Raw genomic sequence first — 10,890 nt, 5'->3', positions numbered from 1 at the left:
CCCCCCGCTTCAGATGCCAGTTGCAAGCCCCTGGGTTGCCACCTGTACTCCTGACCGACCGACCGGCTATAATCAGGGGGTTCCATGTCCGATCACTTGCTAGAACGGCTCCTAGAACTCAGGACCCTGCTTTCCTCCTATTACTGATTCATTATTTGGGATGCAAACGCACAGGAGTGTAGGCGGGGTCTGGGCGGGTCCCTAGCACTGAAGCCTCTATGCTGGGGAGTTGGGGTGCTGACTGACTCCCATGGCTTTGGGGTTTGTAATGGAGATTTCGTTATGTAAGCAGGAGTGATGAAATCATTGGCAATTGGTGGTTCCACTCTATGTCCAGCCCCGCTCACCTCTCTGGAGGTCCGGGGTGGGGCCCGCAAGTTCCACCTCTCCATCCATGCCCTGGTCTTCCTGGCCACCAGCCCCCATCCTGAAGCTCTGGGGGCCCCGGTGCTCCCAGTCATCTCATCAGCATATAACGGGCACGTCTCTCGGGAGATTCCAGAGGCTTTAGGATTCCACCCGCCAGATTGTATCATATGGTATTTGTCTTTCTCTGATTGGCTTATTTCACTTAGCATAATACTCCCCATGTTCATCCATGTGGTCACAAAGGGTAAGATTTTCCTTTTTTACTGCTGCATAGTATTCCATGGTGTAAATGTACCATAGTTTTTTTTTTATCCACTCATCTACTGATGGGCACTTGGGCTGTTTCCAGATCTTAGCTATTTATAAATAACACTGCTATGTGTCTGGCACAAGATATCCAATAAACTAAGTGGCAAAAAAAAGGTGAATTTTATAGTATGTGAATTACACCTCAAATATATATCAGGAGCTGAAAGAGCTAGAAGGGCCCTAGCGGGTTTGGCTCAGTGGATAGAGCATTGGCCTGTGGACTGAAGGGTCCCGGGTTCGATTCTGGTCAGGGGCACATGGCTGGGTTGCAGGCTCAATCCCCAGTGGAGGATATGCAAGAGGCAGCCGATCAATGTTTCTCTCTCATCATTGATGTTTCTAACCCTCTCCCCCTCTCCCTTCCTCTCTGAAATCAATCAATCAATCAATCAATAAATATATATATATTTAAAGCTAGAAGGGTCCCTAGGCCTCTTTCATCCTCTCTGTGTCCCTGGCACCTAGCGGTAAAGAGGAAAAGCTCACATTTCATCCTAGGAATGTCTGAATTCAAAGTTCACTCTTTTGCCTCTGCCATACCACGTTGGTATCATGTAGCCTGGTGGCAAGAGGCCACACTAAGTTTGAACTTTATTCTCTTTTTAAAAAAATATATTTTATCGATCTTTTACAGAGAGGAAGGAAGAGGAATACAGAGTTAGAAACATCCATGAGAGAGAAACATCGATCAGCTGCCTCCTGCACATCTCCTACTGGGGATGTGCCCGCAACCCAGGTACATGCCCTTGACCGGAATCGAACCTGGGACCCTTCAGTCCGCAGGCCGACGCTCTATCCACGGAGCCAAACCAGTCAGGACTGAACTTTATTCTTTTGATAATTAAAGGGTTTTGAGGTAGGAAAAGAGGCATAATTCAATTTTTTTGTTTGTTTTAGAAACACAATTCTTAGGAGCTTTATGTGAAAATTCTCTGTTCGAAGTAATAACAGTAATAAAAATATTGAGGAAGGTTTTTCTCTGGATTGACTAATAATTTTAGTAGTTTTGTGAAAATATTTTTTTGAGCCCTGGCTGGTGTGGCTCAGTTGGTTGGGCATTGTCTCATGCACTGAAAGTCGCCAGTTCAATTCCCCATCAGGGCACATGCACGGGTTGCAGACTTTTTCCCCAGTAGGGGGCGTGCAGGAGGCAGCCAATCTATGTTGTGCTCTCACATCGATGTTTCTCTCTCTCTCCCCCTCTCCCTTCCTCTCTCTCTAAAAATCAAATATAAATATATGTCTGAGGCCACGGCCAGCTGAAAGCAGGTATCTGGGGTTTGTTTAGCTTCTATAATTGCAACACTGTTGCTTTCAGTGGAGCTCAGAGCTGGGCCGCGGCAGGCCGGGAACCTTGGCTTCCTCCATCACTGGAGCAAGCAAACCTCCTGTTCGCTTCAGCTGCCTGGCTGTCGGCCGCCATCTTGGTTGGCAGTTAATTTGCATATCACCCTGATTAGCCCATGGGAAGCATGTTGGAGGTACAGTTAATTACCATGTTTGCCTTTTATTATATAGGAGATTATATATATATATGACTGAAATATCAGCCTCTCTGGGAACCCCAGAGAGCAGCATAATATTTTTCTCTCATTCCATTTTTTAAAAGTAGGCATGTTAGTGTGATGTTTCTCTCTCTCTCTCTCTCTCTCTCTCTCTCTCTCTCCCCATCCCTTGCACTCTCTCTAAAAATCAATGGAAAGATATCCTCAGGTGAAGATTTTTAAAAATTCAGTTTAATATTGGTACTTACTTTCTCACGTGGTTTATTATTAGAACAAGGGCAGCTTTACCCAGAGGGTGACATGTTAGAGGAAGCTTTTGCCTCAAATCTGCCTTGAAATCCTGCCCGAGTCCATGGGCAGTGGCTTTTGGGGAGATGACTTAACTCCCAAGATAAAGGCTCTTCAAGCCTTACTGGTCCTGCCCACATGAACTGTGTTCCACCAACGAGACACAAGCTAGTCTCTCGTTTTCTGCTTTCCAGACACAATCATTGACATTCCCATTCAATATTTTATTTATTTAATTTTATCTTCTAATTACAGTTTACAATAAATAAATAAAATCCCCCCCCCCCCAACAAAAGGGGTATGTCAGTGAATTCTGAGGCTGGTTTCACCGGTGAACACAGGGAGACAGGGAGAGAGAAGGAGCAGGTGGGCAATGTTTGCCGATGGAAAGTCAGCCTGCCCTGCACCCTGCTCTTCTCCCTTTTCTGCAGTTGCATTTCTCCGCTGTGCAGCACCGCAGGCCTCCCGTGAAATTCTGCTCGGATTTTCAGGTGATAAGTGGCTTTAAATAAACACGTACAGTGTCCCAGCCCCGCTCTAACACCACTGGCTGATGGAGGCGAACAGGGTGGGATGCAGGTAGGGTTACAGCTGTGAGGATGGGAAGCACAGAGCTTACTCTTGTATTATTATTAATTAGTGATTGTATTGTTTTCCATATGAACAACAGTAAACTTTTTTTTTTTTTTAATCCTCACCGGAGGATATTTTTCTATTGAGTTTTAGAGAGAATGGAAGAGAGAGGGAAAGACAGAGAGAAACATCGATGTGAGAGAAACAAACACATGGATTGGTTGCCTCCCGCACGCACGAGCCCTAACCAGGGCCTGGGCTGGGGAGGAGCCTGCCACTGAGGTACTTGCCTTTGATCAGAATCAAACCCAGGACCCTTCTGTCCACAGGCGGACACTCCACTGAGCCAAACTGGCCAGGGCAGGAAACTTACTATTGTCCCACTCTGTATAAGGAAGATGATCAGATGCTATTAATCTTTTTTTAAAAAAAAAAAACAAACCACAAAAACTTGTTTTTAATCCTCACCCAATGATATTTTTTCCATTGATCTTTAGAGAGAGATCAATAAAAATCTTATCTAATAAAGAGGAAATATGCAAATTTCCATATGGTGTAATGGTCAGGATGGCTGTGCCCACAGCGGAGGCTGAATTCCCTTAATGAGCTTTAACGAGCAATTAGCAGGGACCTGAGGCTGCATGGCACTGGGCCAGGGCAGGGGACCTGAGGCTGCGCCCACTGCCTGGAAGGGGCCGGCCGGGTCTGAATCTAGCTCAGTGGGGGTGGGGCCGGCTGGGTCTGGGTCTTGTGCAATTTCGAGGCGCACATGGGTGGGCGGGGACTTGACTCTGGTTCCCATGGCACGCCCCAGACTCTGACAGGAGGAAGATTTTCATATACATTTTACTAATTTTCTTTCGTCTCTGACACTTCTGTTATAGAGAAAGGGCAAATAGCAATATTAAAATATTTCCTCTAATTATTTCCCTTTAATGTGCATGAATTTCGTGCACTGGGTCACTAGTGTGTATATATATAGCGTTGCAGATAGAGTTGAAACTCACCTTCTATCCCATTTCCCTCCCTCCTCCAGAAATGATCTGTATCCTGTAGTTACTGTCCATCCTTCTCAGCCATGACTTCTGTTCTGTAACATACTGATGCTTCCAAAAACACCATGGTATCTATATTAGCATGCCTGAGTCAGTTACATCAATGTTGCCATGTTGCATGTATCTTTCTGCACCTTGCTTTTTGCTCTAGCTCAGTGGTTCTCAACCTTGGCTGCACATTAGAATCACCGGGGAATCTTTTTAAAATCCTGATGTCTGGGCCTCGCCCTCTGGAAATTCTGTTTCTTTGTGATGGGCTGGGGCCACAACATTAGTAACAAAGAAACAGAATTTCCGGAGGATGAGGCCCAGAAATCAGGATTTTAAAAAGATTCCCAGGTGATTCTAATGTGCAGCCAAGGTTGAGAACCACTGCCCAAGATGAAGTAAAATTTATATTTTGAAACAATTTATCTGAAATTTCTGAAGGGTCCCAGGTTCAATTCCGGTCAAGGGCATGTACCTGGATTGCGGGCACATCCCCAGTGGGGAGTGTGCAGGAGGCAGCTGATTGATGTTTCTCTCTCATCAATGTTTCTAACTCTCTATCTCTCTCCTTTCCTCTCTGTAAAAACTCAATAAAATATATATATAAAAAAAGATTCAGTCCTATCGATACACGTTTACTTTTCTCCATTGGTGCAGTACTGCATTGAGTGACTGTGTTACTCTGTATCTAACCCCCTACTGGTGGACACTTAGGTTTTCTGGTTTCCACTGTTGCAACCAATGTTGCATGAACACCCTAACCCGCCTCCTTGTGAGATGGTAGCTTCTTTGGAAAGACAAGGCGCACCTTCGCAAGGAAGAAAGGGGCCATCGCCAGTTAGCTTTGGGGAAGGGAAACGAATATTCATAGAGCGCAAGGCACTAGGCCAAGTGCCTTAAGCACATGATCTCAGCCGGGGCCTGGGAAGTACCTGCGGGTCTCATGGTTGGGCAGCCTGGGAAGTTCCAGAAATAGTGACCATTGAAGGGGTCAACGTACCCACCCTACTTTTTTCAGTTCATGTTGCCCATCTCTCACTTGGCCTTTCTTCAGAAGTTTAAGGCGTTTGTACTCCTGGCACGTCACCTAGGGGTTGTAGGACATCGGGCAAATTATTCCAGCTCCCTGGGCCTCAGAGTTCCTCATCCGTGAAATGGAAATAGCCCCTTTCAATACCCTTGGACGTTGCCGAAACGGTGAAATGAGGTCGTCTGTGTAAAACACTCAGCACAGTGACAGCAGATCGAACGGTGGTGAGGAATGGGGCCTCTTTCGGGGGTGAGTCAACCTTTGCATCGTGTTGCTTTACCAAAAGCAAAACTGGACCATCACTACCATTTTCCTACTGAAGCTTCATATTCCGAAGTGCGGAACAGAAACCCACGGTTTTCCAACCTGAGGGCAGCGTGGGTCCGTTGGTTCTCTCATCTTCCCCCAGTGTATTGGGAATGTCATGCTCTCCTCCCTATACCCACTGAGGGCTCTAAATCCGTCCCCCCGGATATGGCTGGAGTGCTGAGTGTATCCGTATTTGTTAAGATCCCAGGAGTACTAGCCTTTTAAAAAATATATATATATTATTGATTTTTACAGAGAGGAAGGGAGAGAGATAGAGAGAAACATTGATGAGAGAGAAATATTGACCAGCTGCTTCCCACACAGGGGATAGAGCCTGCAACCAAGGTAGATGCCCTTGACCGGAATCGACCCTGGGACCCTTCAGTCTGAGGCCAGCGTTCTATCCACTGAGCAAACGGGTTAGGCCTCCCCCGCCCCTTTTTTTAAACAAATAATTTATTGATTTTTAGAGAGAGAGGCAGGGAGAGAGAGAGAGAGAGAGAGAAAAACATTGATGAGATAGAATCATCAATTGGCTGCCTTCTGCACGCCCCCTACTGGGGATCGAGCCCACCTCCCGTGCATGAGCCCTTGACCGGAAATTGAACTGTGACCTCCTGGTGCTCGGGACAATGCCCAAACACTGAGCACACCAGCCAGGGCCAGAAGCACTAGCCTCTCAGCTGACAGGGCTGTGGGATTGTGGACTCTGGGTCAGGCCTGGTGCTTGTAAACCCCCCTTCTCCGGGAACACAGAGGGTGGCCAAATGCTCAATTTGAGCCCAAAGAAAATCCAGCGCTGCTTGCAAAATAGTCATGTTTCATTTGTCATTAAAGACAGGCAACCTAACGGACAGAGCTTCAGGAGCAGGTACTCCACGCAGCCAAGCCCGCCCGAGAGCATTTGCCGCAAATGTATTAGGCAACGTGCAGATAACAGGACTCTCATCCTCTAGCAAGCCTTTCTGGGGGGCTCTGGGACCCACAGATGAGAGTCCACGCCCGAGTGGATTTGGGGCAATGTCAACCCCAGGCTCCCTGAAGGTCGACGGGTCACGTCTTCGCTCTCCTGGGACCATCGTTTTGTAACACGGCAGGAAGTTTGCCAGCGTGAGAGTTGAGATGGACTCTGATAGAAGCCCACACGTGCGGTTTAAGTCGATGAAACAAAAGGTGCGCTGAAATGTTGTCAGAGGAATGCCTGGCAGACCGCATGTTTTTACACAAACAGTCGTTTAAAAATACCCTTTCCCCTGGCCGCTGTGTGACCGTGGTCTTGACTCTTTTTCATGAAGAGTGGTTTGAGTTCCATCAGATTCTCTGCTCTGGGAATCTGGCCTGAGAGACACAGGTATTGAGGGCAGAGTCACAGTTCCTGGCTAAGAGCCGGGGTGTGATGGGCAGGGAGCTGGTCTCCTGTAGCTGCCCCAGCCTGGCTTCCCTCTCCCTTATGTTCTGTGAGGTACGCCACCATCTTTCCAGGATGTGAACTTGGTTTCAGTTATTTGCATCCTGACGGCCCTGGAGTTAAACAATGATAAAAAGGCATCTTCCGCCAGGCCAGTGTTGCTCAACGGTTGAACGTCAACCCGTGAACCAGCAGGTCACCGTTCCATTCCGGTCAAGGGCATCTGCCTGGATCACAGGCTCCATCCCCAATGGGGGTCCCCCCCCAACCCCCTCAGCCCCCGCTCCCCCCCACCCCCGGGGCTCCTCTCTGCCATGTCTTTCTTCCTTTTCAGGTGACCCCTGCTTTTAACTTTCTACCCCTAGGAGCTGCTTGGAGAACCAGATACACAAAGTGCTCTGAAAACGTGCAATTCAAGGGAGATGGACTGCCATTCAGCTGGGAGCCTGCATATCTGCAATCTTATCTGCCTCCCAGTCAGGGCGTGAGAGCAAACCCGTCTTGCTGAAGAATCGAGAAGCTGGAAATGAAGGCGTAACAGAAACTTGGACGCACCACCACCGCCTCAAACCGGACATCTCCCTTCCGCGGCAGCAGGGGAACCGAAACGAAACGACTCCACGGGAAGCTCTGTCTTCCCCCTTCTATGCAAACCTTCATTTATTTGCATCCTGACGGCCCTGGAGTTAAACAATGATAAAAAGGCATCTTCCGCCAGGCCAGTGTTGCTCAACGGTTGAACGTCAACCCGTGAACCAGCAGGTCACCGTTCCATTCCGGTCAAGGGCATCTGCCTGGATCACAGGCTCCATCCCCAATGGGGGTCATGCCAGAGGCAGCCAGTCAATGATTCTCTCGCATCATTGATGTTTCTATCTCTCCCTCTCTCTCTAAAAACATATAAAAACGTATTTTTTTAAAAAGCAAATGGAATGAATGAGCAAATGCACAAATGTGAGTTGTTGCGAACAGGTTGGCACGGCTCTACCTGGCTCCCCGCTGACTCACCCGCAGGGGGTGAGGGATCGCGTGAGAGCAAACCCGTCTTGCTGAAGAATCGAGAAGCTGGAAATGAAGGCGTAACAGAAACTTGGACGCACCACCACCGCCTCAAACCGGACATCTCCCTTCCGCGGCAGCAGGGGAACCGAAACGAAACGACTCCACGGGAAGCTCTGTCTTCCCCCTTCTATGCAAACCCCAGTCTGGCCCAATTCCTTTTTTTTTTTTTTTCATTTTATTTTTAAGTTTTTATTGATTTTGTTGGGGGAAGAGGGGAGGAAACATTGGTTAATATACACAAATAAGTTTTTAAAATACACAAATAAGAAGAGCAATATTCACTGAAATCTAAACAAACGCAAGGGCAATCTGTTCTTGCACTCCTGTCTGCAACTATCCTTCCGAACGGAGTGGCTTTTACTTATGCCCTGGCCTGCCTGCCCTGGCCCCCGTGCATGCGGAATTTTAACTTCGCCGTCTCAGCGTCCTCGGCCTTCTCACATTACAGGAGACGATATTTTTCTACCAGGACACAGTTCACAACCCATAAAGGTCCCTGCTTGAGCAAGCATTCCCATTGCTGTGACCTGTCACCCAGACCCATGCAAGCCCAGACTGTGTCCCACTTCCAAGTGTATGGACGGGGTGGATTTCTCACAAGTACAGAAACACACGCAAGTGAGCCGGGAGGCATCTTCCCGGGCCGCCGGCCACCGGCAGCCGGCATCTCCCTTTTAATGACAAAAGCAAACAGGTGAGGTGGGAGCAGCTCTTTTCCCTGAAGCCTTTTTAACGGCTCAGCCTTCCAATGCCTGTCAACAAGGGAGGAACGGATTAATTGCCAGCTGCAGCACAAATGCCGTTTCCTTCCCTTCGGAACACTGTCTCTCTCAGGCTAACCCCCTTCTTACCACCGCGGGGACCTGGGATGTTAACCAAAGTTCTTGGGTCTGTCTAGTCCGGTTCTGCTAAAGCTTGGCTGCAAGATGAATTGATCCCCAGGAGCCTCAGGTGGCCGAGGCCTTGGGAAACGATGCTGGGGCTCCCGCCAGGAGAGGCAACTCCTCTGCAAGCGCTTAGTTCTCCTTTCCTCAGCCAGGCACGGCCCCAGGAGCTGAGAACCAGCCAAGCCTCAGGCAGGCGAAGGGCAGACGCCCCGTGAATCACAGGTGCCCACCGATCGGCGTCTCTGTGGCTCCCACTTCGCTGGGCAGGGAACCCGGACAGTTTTGCCGCTTTCAGTTCCGCGGGTGTCCAGGATGGAGCGGAAGTTTCGCTCTCCGTTCCTCCGAGATGTCTGCTGTCCCTGCAGCCAGGCGGCCCACTCCACCCACACCGCTCCTCTGAGTCAGGTCCTCCGGGCCGGGCCGGGCCCAGACACCGCAGGCCGTGCTTCATGGTGTTCCTCTGGGCACCGGCCGCACGGGCACGGTTTCTCCAGAGATGTTGGTTCTTGGTGACAGTCTCCCTCCTTGGCTGCTTAGCGAGAGGCTGCAGTCAGGTAAGAGGGGCTCCACGGCTCCCCGGATTCGGCCATCAGAGCGCCCGGGACGCTCCTGGACGCAGTCAGGTCCCCCGTGAGCTCCATGCTTGTGCTCCGGTTGTTATCCGGCTCCTCCGGCTTCTTCTTGCGGAAGCAGCGGTGGATCAGGGCGGAGAAGAAGTTGGGGAAAGACGGGCTGGAGAAATAGTACACCAGAGGGTCCAGCATGCTGTTCATGTAGGTGAAGCTGAGGGTGATGAAGAACGCCAGGTCCACCGAGCGGTAGATGCCGCAGGTCTCTTCCGACACGTAGTTGTCCATCGTGTGCAGGAGCCAGAAGATGCGGATGCGCACGGCCACGCTGGGCAGGAAGCAGATGACGAAGACGATGGCCACCACCATGATGAAGGTGATGGCCCTCTTGATCTTGGCGTGCCGGTCCATCTGCCGCTGCCGCAGGCTCCAGACGATGCGGACGGAGCAGAACAGGATGATGCCCAGGGGCAGGAAGAACTCCAGGAGGAACATGGCGTCGTGCCAGCGGAAGGTGTTGCAGATGCTGAAGCTGCTGCACAGGTAGGCGTCGTGGTTCTTGACCAGCATCTTCTTGTACAGGAGGTGCACCGTCAGGCCGATGGTGAGGACCCACAGGAAGCAGGAGACGATGGCCGCCTTCCGGTTGGAGATCTTGTTGAGGGCGTGGTGGGGGTGGACCACCCGGAAGTACCTGTCCACGGCCACCACGGTGAGGAAGATGATGCTCCCCTGGCGGTTCATGGCCAGCATGAAGAGCATCAGCCGGCAGGGGACGTCCCCAAACTTCCAGTCCCACTTCCTCATGTAGTTGTCCATCAGGAACGGCAGGCAGATGATCAGGAGGAAGTCGGCCACGGCCAAGTTGAATAGGAAGATCCGGCTGGACTTCCAGGACTTGAGGTGGAAGCAGAAGACCCACAGGGCCAGGCCATTGCCCAGGAGCCCAAACACGAACTCCAGCCCCAGCACGGGCGGCAGGACTTTGGCGATGAAGTCATCCCGGAACACACAGCAGTTCTTGTTGTCGATGTACAGAAAGTGAGTCTCGGGGTCGTGCGGGTGGTGCGGCTGCATGAGGGGCGGCGGCCGGCTGGCTGGCTCTGGGCGTGGGGAGCGCTCACCTAGGCTGTGCTCACGGCGGAGGTGTGTGTCTGTGTGGAGGACGTGAGCTTCACCCGCCCGCCTTTATGTCACGTCGGGGTGTTGAAATAGATGACTGAATGGTTACCAGGAAACTACGAAATCGCTAAAAAAAAAAAAAAAAAAAACAGCCGGCAAGGCTCTTAGGCAACCGGCTGTTTGCATAAATAAGTAATAAAAATCCCCTGGGCCGACAGGAACCCACAAAACGCTCTAAATGTAAAGGATGGGTTTGGGCAAGCCGCCCGTCGTGGGGAGTGACGGGGCCGCGCGGGGCATCCCTCTGCAAGCCTGCCTGCTGCCCGCTCAGTGCGGGAGACGGATTCCCTGCCGCGGGGTCGGCTCACGCCCATAGTGACAACCACTTAATGGACTAAGCAGCCTGGTTTTCCAGA

General features: G+C 50.5%; 1 protein-coding gene across 1 annotated transcript; it reads right to left on the bottom strand.

Annotated features, from left to right (window-relative positions):
• Positions 1-7,944: 7,944 nt before the first annotated feature.
• Positions 7,945-10,573, bottom strand: LOC102771268 (hydroxycarboxylic acid receptor 2). Its single transcript, XM_006779498.2, has one exon. It carries the CDS (start codon positions 10,427-10,429, stop codon positions 9,317-9,319), a length of 1,113 nt encoding a protein of 370 aa, XP_006779561.2. The 5' UTR covers positions 10,430-10,573; the 3' UTR covers positions 7,945-9,316.
• Between the last annotated feature and the right edge of the window lie 317 nt (positions 10,574-10,890).

Source organism: Myotis davidii, unplaced genomic scaffold (genome assembly GCF_000327345.1).
Source record: "Myotis davidii unplaced genomic scaffold, ASM32734v1 scaffold223, whole genome shotgun sequence".
NCBI classification, from domain to species: domain Eukaryota; kingdom Metazoa; phylum Chordata; class Mammalia; order Chiroptera; family Vespertilionidae; genus Myotis; species Myotis davidii.
This window is presented reverse-complemented; position numbering and strand designations above follow the sequence as displayed.